The sequence below is a fragment of the Manacus vitellinus genome, unplaced genomic scaffold (genome assembly GCF_001715985.3).
Source record: "Manacus vitellinus isolate BGI_N305 unplaced genomic scaffold, ASM171598v3 scaffold_15_pilon, whole genome shotgun sequence".
In the NCBI taxonomy this organism is placed as follows: domain Eukaryota; kingdom Metazoa; phylum Chordata; class Aves; order Passeriformes; family Pipridae; genus Manacus; species Manacus vitellinus.
This window is the reverse complement of record NW_021939122.1, coordinates 1,113,077-1,131,235: the sequence shown is the minus strand read 5'-3', so window position 1 is coordinate 1,131,235 and position 18,159 is coordinate 1,113,077. Positions and strand designations below refer to the sequence as shown.

The 18,159-nt window shown below is 37.4% G+C and overlaps 1 protein-coding gene across 4 annotated transcripts in view; it reads right to left on the bottom strand.

The window, feature by feature from the left end:
• The window catches only part of DLG5 (discs large MAGUK scaffold protein 5), a 62,956-nt gene that overhangs the window by 32,768 nt on the left and 12,029 nt on the right, over positions 1 to 18,159 (bottom strand). For all 4 annotated transcript variants that reach the window (XM_029958490.1, XM_018068966.2, XM_029958491.1 and 1 more), the window contains exons 3-7: positions 13,610 to 13,753; positions 12,596 to 12,779; positions 8,812 to 9,071; positions 4,391 to 4,703; positions 272 to 502 (exon numbers count right to left, since the gene is read on the bottom strand). In XM_029958490.1, the coding sequence (XP_029814350.1) occupies positions 272 to 502; positions 4,391 to 4,703; positions 8,812 to 9,071; positions 12,596 to 12,779; positions 13,610 to 13,753 (1,132 nt within the window). The remainder of the gene's footprint in view (positions 1 to 271; positions 503 to 4,390; positions 4,704 to 8,811; positions 9,072 to 12,595; positions 12,780 to 13,609; positions 13,754 to 18,159) is intronic.

The following is an 18,159-nucleotide window of genomic DNA, read 5'->3' as shown; positions in this document are numbered from 1 at the left end:
AATATTAAACTTTTGTTATCTATATTTACAAACAGAAACCTAGTATTTACAAACAGAAGCTCAATATGAAGCACAAATGTACCTTTATCAAACAAAAAGTGCTATCATGATGTCTTGAAGACCATACATGCATTCACATGTAGGTATTCTAGAGTGACTTGAGAAGAAGGGGGAAGACTCCCAATGTGTCCAGACCTTTAGCTAATCTCTCTCAAATTACTGACCCCTTGAAACTAAGAAAGAAAAAGGCATCAGTGAAGACTTGCAATACCTGACGAGCTTGATAATATTCCCTTAGGAGGTGGTCTCTCTGGATGATAGCTTCTGTTCTCTCTTTTCTGGCAACATCTCTTTCTTCCTTCACTGTCTCTATATCCTTGCAAGCCTGGTCAAGTTCCTTCTGGGCCTCAGCTTTGTCCTTCACTTCATGACAGTATTTTTCCAGTAACTCATTCCTCTCACAAATCGCTCGATCTCTTTCCACTAGAGCCGAGTTCAGTTCCTAAAACAAGACCCATTGTTTGCAGTAGGTTAAGTTCAAAAGGAAACAGTTCATCTTTCCAACTGGATACACGTCGTGACACCTTAAAAGCACAGAGAGTTTACCACTCATGTTCTGAAAAATGGGAGCAGATCACATTACATACAAGTAAGTACTAGCAAAGAATATTAAATGTGGTACTAAAGATATCACACCATCACATTAGCACAGTGCTATGTCAAAAGTAAGCAAGATTCTGGGAGCGCTCACGGTTTTAAGGAACCTAAAGGTAATTAAGAAAGGTAATTAACCAGACAGATTTGGTGTTCTAAAAAAAGGCTTTAAATGTGGCAAAGGGTAAGAATATATTGCAAATATTTTTAAGCAACTGCCTCAATTTTACAGGACTGAAATAATTTAGACAACCCAGCTACATAAGCATCTTATAGCTTCCTCATAAGTTTTAAAGGCACATCAAGTTATATGCCATTAAGATACTAATGTGCTACAGAATAATCAAAGATAAAACAACAATATTAATCAAGCAGAATAACAGTACATCTTATTAAATGTGGAATTCAACTGCATTGTCATAAAAAAGATAAGGCAAATGTGGAAGCGTTCTAAAATAGAATCGGTCCTTTTAAAATTGTTTAAACTAGACTTCCATTGGAAGAATGGGGCATTGAAACAATTTAATTTCATGCCACTAAATTTTCAGATGGTTCAGCTCTCTAGAAGCATTAAGTTAATGGTTACAAAGAAGTCCTCTGACATACAGGCACTCCTAGCTGGAAAATACTGATGTTTTGATCACAAAAAGATCACCAGACAGGTGACTTCCCAAAAGCAAAAGAAGGAAAGGGTCCAAATACTTATGTAGAAGACACCATGTCACAAACTGACTTCTATTCTATTTACCTCTACAGTTTACAAGGAATAAAATTGAGTATTTAAAGCACAGATGACAATTTCATTCTGCTGTACTAACATAACTGTTTTTGACATATGCATGTAAAGAAGGCTAATAACACTAATACAACAGTTCTGCAATGACATGAAGAGTTATTTTTGCTGTAGAGTAACAGACAAGCACTAGAATTAATTACTCACTCTGGGAACTTTAAACATATAAGTGAATGTCAGTTACCAGAACACCCAAGTGTTTCCAACATCAGTAAGACCTTTCCTTGCTCAGTACCTCTGAAGAGAGAAATCACTGAACCATCTGTTGGTGCAGACAAGTTTTAGTACTGGAAATAGTATTTTGCACAGTTTAACTGCATTTTGTATAAAATGTGCATTCAAATGTGTGTATAAAACTTACTCAAAAACATTAAGTCTTTTCCCACAGGCAGCTGAGATGGAAGTCATTAAGGCAGAGGGAAAGTTCTCAGAAAGTATTTCATTAAACAAGAATTTACAGTTCTTTAAAGTGATTGGAAAAAACACATATTACTACAGTTTCTCCCAGCAGGCTCGATACAAAATATCTGAATAAGAGCAGCCATTGCCTCCAGTGGTCAGTGGTAAAATTTCACCTCTGTCTTTTTCCTATGACATTTACACAAAGTTACAACATGACAGCACAGGGAAATGTACCATTTGGCTTTGAATAGAACAGTTTCTGTTTGAAAACAGTAGAGCAGTTTGGTTTGAAGAATGATTCTGAATTTGTGAAGAATTTTTATGTTTTAAGGAAGTTCTTGCATATGAATGTAACATAAGGACAAAATACAACAGGTCTATTAAACAGAGGGGAAAGCTGACTACCACTGAGATGAAACATGACATTTTGAGTATTAGCCAGAGCAAAAGATTATGCCAAACAAAAAACACCACTGGAGAAAGTAGAGGGGGAAATCTGTAACATCTAATCCCTAGCTTTGAGCGGCTGAATTTGTGAGAACTTAATATGAAACTGTCCATTAGTGCAAAAATCATGAGCTTTCTTCTATCATTTATAAGTGCCAGAATATTAGTTCATTTTAGAGGTCTATTAACCCATTAAGTTTGGGTATGTGCAACAAAAGTTTAAATGTCTAATTGGGAAATTGACTGACTGACCTCATCAGTAGCTGCTCAGACACAATGCTTAAAAATCAACCTCTTCCCAACTTCAGTTGCTTTACAATTTCTTTGGGACACAAAAGGTAGCAAACACACTAGCAAACAGAAGCTTCAGGGAAGAAAATACATTCCAAATTCCCTAAATGGATTCAGTGCTGTGTCAACCAATCAGTGAGCACTGTAATAAGGCACTTAAAGGTGCTGTACATCACAAGGAAAGTGAAGACCATTAAGTCACCTTTTTGGAGAGTGCCAGACCAAGTATTCACTGACAGGATAATCCTACTTACATGGGTACATGTTTCAGGACACTATTTCGAGTGAATCAATATACTGATCGATACATTTTTTCAGTGTTTTAAACCTTTTCCTTGACAGAATTAGAAAATCCCTCATGCACTGAATGCAGCTGCAGCGAGCTATGTGACTACATGATACAACAACATATCTCCTCACAAGCAGAAGAGTCATAGCTACTGGAAAAGAAAGTGTGAACAAAAAGACAACTCACAGTACTGCTATTTTACGCCTTTTAAAACATTATAGAAGCAGTAATTTCTGCTTTCTGATGGGCCAGGTCTGAGAGTGAAGAAAAATGCATGTCTCTGCCCTGCCAGCACCATACTCACGCTCTTTCTGTTTCTCACATTCAAACACCCCTTCAAGTCATCTAGGCAAGAATACCCATGTATTTAAAACTTTAATTCTCTGCAGCAAATTACTCATAGTGCCACAATGACAGGTATAACAAATTGGAGTAGAATGACTAATTGTGGCTATTTCCATGAGTATTGCTTATTACCTACCCTGATCCCACTGAAGTCAACAGACATTTCTACTGGCTTAAAGGGTTTGATGGAAGTAGAAGAAGTACGAAACATATTAAAATCTCACTCACTGTAGAAGCTAAATTACTAAGCTGACAAATGCACCAGGCTGAAAAATATGGATTCTTAAAACCAGAATTTAGTTATATTTAAAAGCTCTGATGCCACATGTCACAATCCACGTTATGACCCCCAAAAATGGTATTATTTATTTTAAAAAAAGCTCCATGACCTCATTATTTGTAAAGGGTATTTTGTTCAGATATAATGCTGTGAAAAGAGTAAAATGAGATTTATAGGCAATGGAATGTCTTTGTATTTGCTTGTATCTGTTTCATGCTAAATTAAGTATTTGTAAACCAAAGAGTCAAGTGAATGCACGTCAGCTGAAATGAAACCAAGCAGGAAATTGTGTTCTGGAAATTGTAACAGCATCATTCTAATATGGTTGTGATATAAGCATTTCAAGAACATGTTGCTGAAAAATACAAAGTTCTGGTTTCACACATTTTAAGGCATGCCTGAATCCTAGAGAAAAATATTCAAAATATTCTTTTTAACTTAAAGGCAGAAAGAGGGCAAATGAGTAAGAACATGCATGTAAGCACAGGCTTTGCATAAGTATTAGAGATGATTTGATCATGTACCGTCTTAAGCCACAGTAGATAGTATCCAGTGGTTCCTGCAGAGGTTAGAAGTTAAAAATAATGAATATTTACAGCTATATTTTTACAGAGAGCATTACTTGAGAAGGCACACAAGACTAACACAGCAAAGAAAATGATTTATAGTAAGTAGAACAGAATTAAGTCAAATGAATACGAAATTTCAACGGGCAGGTATTCAAACATGGACGCTTGATAAACTGATAGTAAAAAGGACTGCCTTAGGAAAATATCAGAACTTCCCCTTTGCAGTGCATTCCTATTTTCCATTAAGCATTTCTGATTCTAACATCAACAATGCACACTCATTTCCCTTCCCCAATAGGGAAGAAGCAATAGGTTAGTACCTGTCTTAAAGCCTCCATCTCTTCACTGGCCACCCGTTTCTCAGAAGAAGTGTTCTTCAGTTTGGACTCTGCAAGCTCCAGTTCTGTTTGAAGTTTATCTACCTCTTTGATTACTTGATCTCTCTCACTCATTATGAGGCGGTATTCATTGAAAACTGAATCCCTTTCTTCCTTGTATTTTTCTGCATCCTTCGTAGCTTTCAGCTGCATTGTTTTGAACCTTGTCACCTCTGACTGTAATCTCTCCATCTCTCTCTGCAACTCTTTGTTTTGTGCTGTGGCGCTGCTCAGTTCCTGCTGTGCTGATTCAAACCTAAAAACAAGTGGAAACACCACTAAGACACTTGTTACTCACTTTCCTTTTTCATACATTAGGGATTCTGCTAGGTAACCAAATGTATCCACTGGTAAAACACAACCACAGAGGACTTCAAAAATGTATTCTCTGTGTTGCAAAATAATAATTGCTTTATGAATATTAGTGAACTTTCAGGAATATTAGAAAACCTCTTTAGGGAACTGAAACATAAAAATTATTAGAAACAATTTAATTATTAAAAGTAAATTTATAAAAAAAATTCTAAAAAGAATGAAAAACATTGTCATTATTTAATAGCACAAGTTTAACTTCATTCACTATTTAGGTCTGTTCATCTTAGAATTTCTTCTCCCACCACACACTCTCAGACATGTGGGAGGAAGGGTAACAAATGCAGAAACTGGAAAAACAAAACTTCCATAAGTCGAAATATGCCACAATGGATTGGTTAAAAGAGAATAAAAGAGTGGGTTTATGATAAAAATGCACACAATGGAGCTAAAACCAGGCAATTCAAAAATTCAAACATTTCTGTTTGTTTTCATCCATAGGTAAAATTAATCCAATAAAATCAAAATGCATAGTATCTTACAGCTTTATAAAATTACTTTTGATAGTTAATATAGACAAAAATGTATGTATTTTACCACTAGAAAGTACTGAATCATGGCATGATCAAACAAAGTATATAAAAAGTTTAATTACATTTATAAGCTTTTGGTTTTATATGGACTAAGCATTCTTAAAAGTGGTGAGAATATAATTCCATACACAAATTCGTAATTTGGTTTCACAAGAACTTCTCCTGAGAACAGTGTTTTACCACAACTGGGCACTAAGATTGCCTTGCTTTTTTTCCCCAGAACTCACAGGTAAATGTCATTAATGAAAACACTGTAACAAATTTGATGGACTTCTAGGGTTATCCAAATTTCAGGTGCCCACAAACCTCTGGCAGACTTTGTTCTCTTTCTCTCTCACATACACACACACCCCTTCCCCCTATGTTGTATAAAAGTGCAATTTCTTGTCTAATCCAGCATGTTGCCTGACCTTTCCTGAGAGAGAGTTGTAAACCAAATTTCAAATATTCCCTTGAAAACGTCAGTGTATTCAAAGCATTGCCATAGCTTTACCAAGGCATCTGCCAGTAGTTTCAAAACCATCACCCCGTTCTTTTCACAAAAGTCTTGAGTTTAAGAGGTCATCAGGTTGGCAGTACAGAAGACCTAACATATTACAACCTGGATTTAGTTTTTCTTTTCAGTACTGTAAGGATGAAGGTAAGAAGAATACACTAGGAGAGAAGAACAAGTAGGTATCAGGAAATCTAAGAGACTATGACAAACCACCTCATTGCTATGTGAGAACCCACAGTACTGTTGCAAAGTATTTGGAGGTCAAATCAAGGACAACAACAGGAAGATTCAATCAAGCAAGGAGGAGAACAGATTTAAGGCAATGTTTGCCAAGCAAAAATATATCACCAGCAAGGAACAAGAAAAAAAAAAGGCAGCGGGGTGAGGGGGAAGGAGTCTGGAAACCAACAAAACAACCAAACTACCCAGGGGAAGTGATCAGAGAGAGAAAAGAAAACCTCTGCCATAGAAGGACATTCATATTAAATAGTGATAACTGAAGAAACCTGAAAGGAAAGTTTCATCTGGAACACCTTGATCCAGCCTGACCTTGCATTGTAGGCAATGAGGTCAGGAAATACTGAGGCAATACAGATCCCATTTTCATAGATGCTTTCACAGTTGTGAATGGGTTGCAAGTAGCAGGGTCAGTAGCAGTAAGCACGGGACTGTCCTGTTTAATCCAAGCACCATGGAGCCACTTGCTCACTCAGAGCCAGAAAACTCATGGGTTGAAATAAAGACAATTTAACAGGAAAAGCAAAAGCCATGCATGCAAGCACAGCAAAACAGGGAATTAATTTTCCACTTCCCATGGGCAGGCAGGTGTTCAGCCATCCCCAGGAGGGCAACTGCTAACTTGGGAGGACAAAACCATCACTCCAAACATTCCCCCTCCTTCCTTCTTCCCTCCACTTTATATGCTGAGCATGATGTTATATGGTCTGGAATATCCCTTTGGTCAGTTGGAGTCAGCTGTCTGGCTGTGTCTCCTCTCAACCTCCCATGCACCCCCAGTCTCCTCACCAGCGTGGCATGTGAAAAGCAGAAAAGGCCTTGGCCCTGTGTCATTACTGCTCACTAATAACAAAAACATCTGTTATCAACCCCTCATTCAGCACAAATCCAAAACACAGCCTCATACGAGCCACTCTGAAGAAAATAAACTCTAACCCAGTCAAAACCAGCACAGTTGCTCCAGTTTATAAGGAGCAAATAATACTGAGAAGAACCCTAACCAGGACTACCTGCTTTTTATTCAATGCAATTGCAAACTGCAGGTAGATCTGCCTGAGTACCACAGCCCACATTCAAAATGCAGCAGCACACGTGTAGGTTAAGATGTAGCACACAGGAATTAGCTATACCAGACACCTGGAAAAAGGCTGAAGACTTCTCTGATATTTTTTTAAGACCAAAGATTAATTCAAAATGAGACCTCAGCTATCATGGGAGTTCCCGTTCTCTTTAAAACCTACTTTGATAGTGTTTACAATGAGTATTAATTAAAAAAACTAGTGCTACAATTTATGACCCATGCATACTCAAATACAAGTTTGTTAAGTTTTTATATTCTGAAAAGTATACATGCCTGAAATGCATTTTAATTTTTTTTTTCCAAAGAAATATAGTTTAAGTTATGAAGAAAGGGTATAAAAATAACACAAATAAAGCTTTATATAAATACAAATAAAAAAGAAACTCAGACCTAAAGGCAACTGAATAAAAGACAAACATTTCTTAACCTCGGTTATCTTAATTTAGTTGGATTGCTGGTTCACAGGAACATGCATACTTTCATGGAATTCTTAAAACCAATCTCTGATCAGTATCAAGCAACACTTTCCTCTCAAGAAGGAGACCTAAATCACAAGGCCATAACGAAAGCATGTTGAGCTTCTGCATGTACCAGCATGTTTGCAGTGTTTCGTGTAGTATATGTTAGGCTTTTCATCCCTTTCAGGAATCCATGGCAGTTTCAATTACATAACTTCGTGTGTACACTATTATCTATGCTCAATCTCACCTTTTGGAAACACTGAAAGTCTATGAATGTGGAAAAAACATTTTTTGGCTTTGGTCTGTGGGAGTTGAGTATCACCCCTAACAGTGAATGAAAACATTCCTAACACACCCACGGATGCTCTTTGGAGTCCTTGTGTATACTGATGGTCTTCCTACCCCATATGGTTAACTGTGTAGGCTTGGTATCAAGAAGGAGCAGAGAGACAGGATAAGTGTGGTATGACATAGTGTCTGTGTTGTTTTATGACACTTGCACTGCCCATGGTGGCATCTTCTCAGTGAAGCAAGAGTCCCAAACACCTGTATCCAGTGAACTCTGCTCCCAGCCTGAACCCTGTCTCAGTCTCTCACAGTCAGCAATTCTAATATCATGAAAAGTTAACTTATGCTTGAAATTTTCATTTGCCAAACACTTTCTAGAAATTATATTCTCTTACTGACTCACTTTTAGCATTTAAATAAGGATATACATACATATATATATGTATAGGCATATATATATATATATATAGGCACATCATGCATTAAGGAGTTTGTTTGGAACACTAAGTCTGAGGTTTAACAAAACTGGTTATATGTGACTCCTGTCTCTACAACTAAGAATAGATATAGGTTGAAAAGTAGAGTATCCCTATCTCTGCGGTAAATAACGGTTAAAAATTCGTCATACAATTCCAAAACCTGGGAAATTCTTTTCTCAAGAAAATGCACCATTTCTCCAAATAAACATCCTCATAAACATCTTCTAGGACCTCCCAGAAAATTTTATATAGAAACACATGCTTACTCGTCACAGCAAGGTAACATATACCAGAGAAAAATTTTAGAAAAGAGATGAGAAAGGTATTTGTGACTCCACCACTATGAAAATAAGATGTGACATTAGAACTGCTAATGACATCACAGAATACCTCAAAGGTATCAAAACTGGATTATACCTCCTGAGAGAGGACGAATATTGTTGCTGAAAATGAATGGCTGTGTCCCTTTGCTTCATTAACATGTCGATCTGTTTCTGCAGACGCCTGTTCTCCTCCTCAGCCTGCTCCAGGCGGCTCAGATCCGTATTGTGGCTGGCGATCTTCTCGTTGTACCGTTTCCTGAGGGCATCATAATCCTTCTTCACACCCTCCAGCTTGTCCATGGCTGTATCGTAAAGTTTATTCAGTATCTCTGAGGATCCGTTTTGCTTCATAACCTTAAAAAAGTGCCAGAAACGCCATCAATAACCTTTGGTTTTCATCAGTTCAATAAATATGATTTAAAATACGTACGTAAGAAACAATATTAGAACAAAAATATATTAACCAGTTTTGGTAATCATTCTTTTTAATGACCAAGGAAAGACTGAACTGCTCTAAGTGCTACTGTTACATCTGCTTTCTGTTAATTGGGTTAAAAATCTGTTTTATCACAACTTAAAGTGTACAAGTTTATGCAAATCTCTCTCTAATGGTAACTGCTATGGACAGTATTAAACCCATGTTGCTTTCTAAGTATTTGTAGTTTTAACAAAAGGTAATCACTACTTGAAGATGATAGTGGTAATTTAGGAAATGCCCACGAGGTGGCATTCACGACCACCATGCTTGCCTGTATCCTCTATGAACAAATTAAGTAATTAAAACCCCTAAGAGAATCAAATCTACTCGAAATATGTAATATATGCAGGCATATTATTTTAATATTCATACGATACCTCATCTGACAACTACCCACAGATGTTTGTGTTTCAAAAGCTATACATAAAATATGAACAAGAAGAGGAAAAGTCCATTTAAATGTGAATAAAGCCTGACCTGAATCTTAGTTTCAAATTAATTTCCATCAACGTAAGAATCCTGTTGCAAATAGCAACACTGATGACAAATGACCAGCAACAACAAAAGAAAGCCCTAATGAGCTTCAGCAAATCCAGTCATTGTTCATTCTCAAAAGGCAAAAAAAAAATTGCCTGAAATGAAGCCTTATCTTTTTTTATTCCTTTTTTCTTTTATTTTCTTTCTTTTTTTTTTTTATTTCTTTGCTCCTTTTTTCTGGTTTTGCCTTTTAAATTGAAATCTGGCCCTGATAGAGCACTGGGAAGAAAGAGGAATGCTCTATATAGAGAGGTGCCAGTAATTACATAATGCTAACATTAGCCTACAAAGGTATGTCCCTAACTACCTGAAAATAAAAAGTATTAAAAAAAACTAGAAGGAAAAAGAGACAGAAAATATGAGCTCTATAAAAAGTTGAACCAAACACAGAGCAGCTATCCTGCACAAATATGCACAAATTGGCTCCTCATCTTCTTTTGTGTCTTACATTCAGAGTAAGGACCAGTTCCTGAATATGGAAGAACCTGGATGCTTGCAGACTAAAATGAAAGGAGAGTACAAGAGATTGCCTGCTTTTCATTGTTCACAGGTAGCAGAAAACACCTGTCATTGTTAATAAACCCCTTTGCTACAGAGGCAAGAAAAGAGACAAAGTTCTTCAGCCTGACATTGGTCTCCTTTAACTAACCAGGATACGTAAGAGGAGTGAGTTACTGTTCATAAAGTAGCCCTTGAACAAGACTATACTTCAGCTATTTCCACATACATCCCAATCCTCAGTGGATTCAGCAGCATAATCTGCACAGAGGTGGACCCATGAGTAGCCAGTATGCTTCAGTGAACCATTTCAGATAAGCTAAGCACATGGTAAACTGTAGGCATATGTAAAGTGTAAATACACACTGATTTAAACTCACTCAAGGAAGCCATTTTCCTGAACACCACTTCCCAGAGCAGTTTGAGAACAGGTTTAAGAACTAATTATTTGAGAAGCCAAACAGAAACAAACCACTTCTTGCTGTCTAAAGCAGATATGGAATGTATTTATGTTGCAAACACACTAAATAATTAAGAAAAGAAGGACTAATAAACAAGAAACTGGATGGAATTCAACATAAACTTGCTAACAGAGATTTCACAGAGGAAGACAGAAACACCAGCACAATAAAGAAGGTCCCCCATTCAAAATCCTAGCCAGAGAAAAAGTAAATAGTCCCAGCTGGTCCAAGGAAGACAGCCGTGGCAACATGAGACTTCCTACGTGAGCAGCAGAAACTTAAGCTGGTCAGCTGCTACACAGCAAATCCATGACAATCCTACACAAAGAGTAATTTGATCAAAAGTTTTTGCTCTCTGAGGCCACCAAGATGTATTTTGTTATGGTCCAACAACGAAAAAACACATCAGAGGGATCAACACAGAGTTAGACTCATTCATACAAGAAGTGACATGGACAAGATAAGACTTTTGGCACCCCTTCAAGACACCATGACTCACTCTGACAAGCTGAGAAATGGAGTTACACAACGTTCTCACTGAGAGTCACATACACAGTTTCCTTTAAGGGTTTAATCATGACGTTGACATGAGACTGAATTTCTTTAAATCAATACTGACAACGACACTTCAGCCCCCTGTCCTTCCAGAGAATTTCAAACCTCAGGACAGATCCACAAAATACAATAGCCTTCTCTTGGAGGTTGTGTATCCCTTCTTTGCAGACTGGGAAACTGAGGCATAGAACAACTAAGCTATTTGCCCTCATTTACACAGAAAACCATTTCTGCTGTCTTCTGAGCCAAGCCACTAAACCATCTCACAGCAGAGCTTGCAAGATAGTGTTAGAGGAATGGATAAAAAGGAAGAACAAATCTTCACTCCCCTTTGCACTAGACCTCAAGCACATGCTGAAGTGCCATTCAGCACATCCAGCTTGCTTTGACCTTTGCCCCTCCTACCCTAGCAAATAATTATTTTGGTTTGCATAGATTTTGCTTCTGAAGCCTAATGTTTGACTTGCAAGTTTGCCCTGTGAATCAGACTACACACAGTCAACCAAGATACTCTGTTTAACCATTCCACATGTTACTGTAACAATTCTAACTAAATGATCAAACTTTTCTGTAGGTGAACAGTGGACCTGATAGGACCAGTTACTCCTTAGTATTACTATTGCTTTTTTATTTTCTGAATATGTGAAAAACACTGACCTGAAGACAGCCTGTGGTATAAAGTTCTGAAATATTTAATTCTTCCAGTCCTGAAAATTTTGTCTCTTTTTGTTTCAAGCTCAAAAACATTAATCAACCTGTAGCTTTTTTCTAGCTGAATAGCTCAGTCATTCCACTAACCTTTATGGTGTCATTAGAATAACAAAAAAAAAATCCCCAAACCAAACTCCCCACACAGACAAAAAAACTCCATCAAAACCAACAAATAATTCAAACCTCCAAAGGTTCTCAAAGTGACTGTCACTCTTTTTTTTTAATTGTGATTCTTTCCAAAAAAACAAACACAGCATGCAAGTTTAAAGCTATCCCTGTCCCATAAAATACCCTAGGAAAATAGGCATCTTTTTAATGACTTTGCAGTTTCAAGTAAGATTTTTGATGCCTCTCCACCCACTTTAAAAATATATCATGCATATACAATCCTCAGGTACACTCTTTCATCTCTGTATCAAAATTCCTTAATGCCATCTCATATTCTATACCCCTCACTCTTTATGCCAGCCAGACACAGAAAATCAATTAGCATCCCAAGATGTCATTTTCTCCCCTAGTACAGTAAAACGTAAAGAAGATGTTTCAGAATTAGTAAGACATAAAAAGCAGCAACTCTGCACGTTCAGATTTGTTTATCAAAGGAACCATCGACGATCCCTTCCCCCGGCTGAGCTCACCTGCTGCTGCTGGCTGCGCAGGTCCGTTATCTCCTTCTGATCCTCGTCGTGAAGCCTCTTCATTTCCTCACAGGACTGCTGGAGGTGATTATGTTCTCGCACCAACTGGGTGTTTTTCCTCTTCAAGGTATCCATGTCCTCCTTCAGCTGGGACTGGTCACTCAGCAGCCGACTGTGCAATGTGCTGTCACGGCACACAAAACATGCTCTTAGAGCCAACTTGCAAGGACAAAGTCCTGGACTAATTCATTTCCTACCAAGAAAGCAGGTCAAACTAACTCAATTCTGCATATTTGTGTATTTCAAGCAGCAGGGAAAAAAAGAAAGCAGAAACAAACAGGAAAGTAAGTATGAAAATATGCAAAAATACACAGTACTCCTAAACTGCATCAGATGATGGATTTATGCCACCCATCAATGCCATTTCATAGCCATTAAAAGCAGGAAGGCAAACAGAAATGGCATAATATGAACGTAAGATAATCCTCGAGATAATAGGAATTATCCCACTAATCATCTCCACTTTCTCTCGGGTCCCCCAGCAGAGCAGCAGCTAACCAAAAAACAGATAAAAAGTACAAAATTCTCCTTGTGTTCTACTGTTTTAGAAAGAAACAAAATCACCCAAGCTGTCCAAAAAAACACCACAAGCAACAAAAACACACTATGTACGTTTCAACTACATTCAAGCAGGTAAAAAGCTATGAAAGTTCTTCCAAACCTCACTGTGCAAGCCAGAATTGTTAAAAGAAATACACTCTCACTTAAACAACTGAGAGTCACACAAGGAGGCTATCATTCAGATTAAAATTCCAGGTAGCAGTCCAAAATTAGACCAAATCATTGCTGAATAAAAGCAGATCAGTCAATATATTTTATTATTGTAGATTAAAAAGAGTGCCTTTTGAATACTATAAATATTTTTATTGTTGAAACAGAACAATTCTAACTGAACTCTCATACTTGCTGGTAAAATGTTAAAAATCTGTATTTATACATATTAAAAAAACTTACTGATAAAAATCTGCCTCTTTTGCTGCTTCTTCACACCTCTTTAGTGTCTTGGTGTGTTGATTCTGCAGCGACTGTAGGTCCGACATGGCCTTCATGCACTGAATCTTCAGCCTTTCATAATCATGATTTGGTTTTGGACTAGGCCTAGCATGGAAAAAGAATATAAGGTCAAGCATCAGCTACTAAAGAGAATGAAAAATTACTATCCAATAAAAAAATACTATCACACAATTGCTGAAACTTAGGTTATATTATGCTTTAATTTAAATACTGACCAGCTCACATAAAGATGCAACTGCAAACAAAATGTCACTGACTTAAACATCTATTAATTTTAAACTGAGATGTAACATCTAATAATGTCTAACTATCACTAATACAGCCAAAACTAGTACAGAGTGTGCCTGTAACTCTCTTCTGAGCAGCAGTATTACCACAGAACAGAACAGTCACTCAATACAAGAACAAGTCCATCTCTGCACACTCGGCTTTCCTGTGCCACCATGTCAAACTCTCAGCAACAAAACACAAAGCTGCAGTGAGAGTGGGGTTGAAAAGAGGCTGCCAAAGACAACTGGGGGTGCATGGGAGCCTGGGCTAGAAAAGGCTTCTCATATAAGCAGCAGTTGGAGGACCTTGTCTATAGCTCCCTAGGAAAATCAGGGAGGGCTGGGAGAAAGATTTCCAATGGGATACCAAAAACTTATACATCTATGTTGGCAGAATCTGACCTGTTTGACTCATTGAGCATTGAATTTAAATAATTTGATCAAGTCATTCTGCTGAATTACATGTCTGATTGTGTGTTATCATGTTCTTTTAAACTATTATAAAGGATGAGAAAACGTGTCAGAATCTGCCTCACATTTCCATAGAATAACCCAAATTTTGTCAAACTAATTATTAGCAATCTCCAACACAACATTATCTCCAACAAGCAACTTCCAGTAAACAAAACAACAAAGTCAAAGTCAGTCAAAAGAAAAATTTTGACTCAAATTTCTTTTAGTATATCAGGATGACTGGGAGAGGAGAAATTTTCTAAAATCCTCTCCCTTGTCAAGCAGTTGACCAATACAGATTATGTCTAGAATGTGTGGTACTTGTACATGGTACCTTTATTTGTAGACTAGAATTGATTAGATTTGTCTTCTGGTTTTGAAGCGCTAAGCTTCTAAGAGGCTCTAAATTGAACTATTTCTCCTCTATACAGTCACAGAATCTTTGCACCATTGAATTTTCTAGTTTCAAAATGGAGCGTCTGACAGCTGTCCCTTGTCATCTCCTGGGTCTCTTGTAACACCACAGGCAATGAATAAAAACCCAACAAACCACCAAAAAAGAAAACCAAAGCCTCCATAAGGAAACAATTGCTTTCTAATTTAACTCTGCTTATTCTCATATCATATTTGCTCCGTTGCTGCACAGATCATTCTTCCTCCCTCCCACCTCACACTCTCCCAAATGGCTTCTCTGTAAGCACAGCCTGAAAAGCCATCAGAATTTTCTTTGCTTCATACAGAAAAAACTGCAGCATGGATTCTGGAACTGAAATGCAACTGGCAGTTGAATCAAAATGAAAATGGTTTTGTACTATTTCAGTGGTGAGAATTGTTGAAAAAAAAAAAAAAGAAAAAAATGCCAACCACATCTGGTTCACAGACTTTGAGGGGGAGTGTGTTTGATATGAGGTACATTTTGGCAACTCAGTTGCATCTGGGTTGCTGAGTAGTGAAGCCTTCAATTGAAATTCCTCTTTTCCTCCTTTCTCCAGAGAAGTGCTTTTGGGGAAAACAAAACAAAAAGCCCTTCCTTGACTGATAAACAATTAAAAGCCAAAATCATATAAAGTAACCAAATGTTCAAGCCATATCCACAGGGATTTTTTTAGGATATTTTTAAGTTCATTGCTTAGGGGTGCCAAAAGAAATAGCATGTTACTAATACAGCATTACAGACATTACTGCAACTACTCCAAGTGTTATTCTTTTAAAATACAAACCTAGTTAGCATAAGTTAAACTCAATTTGAAATGTTCACACCCTTGACAGAATCACTAAAACCCCAAGTATTGATTTAAATTAGACCTTAGGGTGAAGTTATTGAAAGCAGACACCATCTGTCCACCACGGTCCTTAAATGACAACATTAATTGCAGCACAGTTTAATTCTCAGTTGTAGCATTAAGCTTACTGAAACCCATTAACACATGTTCATATTAAACTATCAGGTCAGTCTGAAAGCTATGGTTAAATTTGTTCTACAAGTGTAACATCCATCGAGTGTATTTCATATATTGCTGAAGTAACACCGGCATTATTAAAAAAAACAAACACGACAAGACCACCACAAAAAAAACCCAAAACAACCAAACCAAAATAAAACCCCCCAAACAAAAACAAACAAACAAAAAAAAATCCCCAGACTAAAAAAAAAACAATGCATCACCTATAAACATGGAGACTACGCAGGTACTTACACAAGTTAGCCAAACTACACAACAAGAAAGGACCAACAATGCCACCAATAACATCCTCCATTCTAACTCATCTACATGACATAAAAACCACATGGATATCCAAGGCCTTATCTTCCACAGTGCTGTTCCAAGGCTTTATATCTCAGTAAGAAAAACAGGAATATGAAAATGAGGAATATTGGTCAGAAGTCAAAAATCAAAACTGTTTCAACAAAACAGTCCATTCAAGCACACGTAGGCTTGTTTAGGCAAGACCACCACAGTTTTATGCTAAAATGTCCCACAAAATACAGAAAATTACTATTTCAATAAAGGAGAGGTATCAGTTACTATTTTGGAAGCACTTGTTCAAATATTAACAAAATTTAAAATGCTAGTGTCTGTTTTTCTGATATTCATGTGAGAATCCTAAAAATCCTTTGTGCTACAGTGGAATTACCCTGACCATAAATCAAGGCTACAGCGAGATTGACACTTACATGTATCTGATGCTAATGCCAACCACAGCTCTAATTCTGTGGGCAATGCCTACCTAACAACTTGTGTTATCATTCACTATTGCAATTCCAACAATTACAGATTACACACAACACAGTCTCTTCTCAAAGGCAGTTTTCAGGGGTTTTATTTGTGTTGCAGCTCTCTTCTATTACTACTGTGTAAGTAAAATAACAGCAAGTTTAAGTCTCCGAAGTGCTGCTTGAGCATACGAAATTATTTGGTCAGAGCTTTGTTTAATCACCACCACGTGGGCTCACATCCATGTCAGTCCACAAGTACAGCACGAGCAATCCTACTCCTGGCCAGCAGGATGGCACATGATCTGATTCAGCACTTCTCAATCCACTGCTGTGGCTCCTCTTCCATTGCTCTAGACTCAGTCAACATGTGCTTTGGAAAGCAGCCCTCGGTTTTGCAATGCCAACCGTCACTGCCAGCAATGCCAACCGTCACTGCCAGCACAGCCCAGACTACCAATGTGTTGGGAGCTGCAACTGTTTTGAAGCACCCAAACGTGACATGTCAAGATTTGCCTCTGCACCACCTGTGTTTGGTACAGCCATAGTTAAAGCAGCACACACAGTCAGGAAAATAAAGCCTGGGTAGTAAAAGTCACCACCTACATAATGATCTCTCGGCTTTCACACTTCAGCATTAACAGTTTGCCATGTCTGGGCTTTGACTCCTGGAGGCTGAAGATTGTTTCACATTCTTTCCTCATATAAAACTAAAGTAAAATAAATACCAGCAAGTTTTAAAAACCATAGATGTGTATGGGGATGGGAGGAATACTTGCTTTTACACTGAAAGAAAAAATGTCAACTAATAATCTTCATTCATTTCCCACTCTTCAAATATTTGATTGTTTGGAAGTCTAACTACTACAATCTAACTACTGTCCGAGGACTACAAATACAATGTTCATTTTGATGAGTTGTTCTTGAAGTTGTAAACATTTATGTTTTCTACAACATACAAATCCTACACTGAAGGCAAAGGATTGAAAAGAAAAAGAAAACTAGGGCAGTCTAGAGGACAGCTCATCAGAATTTTATTAATAGCATCCTGGATTATGTAGAAGATTATTGTGAGCCATAAAATCCTCAGTGCCTAAGCTCTAGTGACTTCAAAGAAGAAATCCCTCTATGTAAGTAAGTAACTGGAAGTATGCAAAAGATGTTGACATTTGACAATCTTTTCCTCTCCCATCCCCACAATGCTTTGAGAGGGTTAGACAGAACATGATGCTCTTAAAGTAGCCCTCAGAATTCACAGGGGGAGGAAGGGGGCATTAAGATGAGTAGCTATGGAGTTAATAAAACGTCCAGATTCTCCCAATTCCAGTTCACTGAGTCAAATCTTGACCTCATCTCATACAGACAAAAAGTTTAATTAACCACCTGACCACATACAGATAGAGTTGATTAAGTAACAACCAACAACAATAAAACATTCAAGTTCAGAGAAGCTATGCATCATGACACCACCTCCCAGAAAATCTGTTCTTTGCTCTTATTTCAGATTCAGTGACAGACAATTTTTTCCCAAGGTTTAAATATATTCATACATG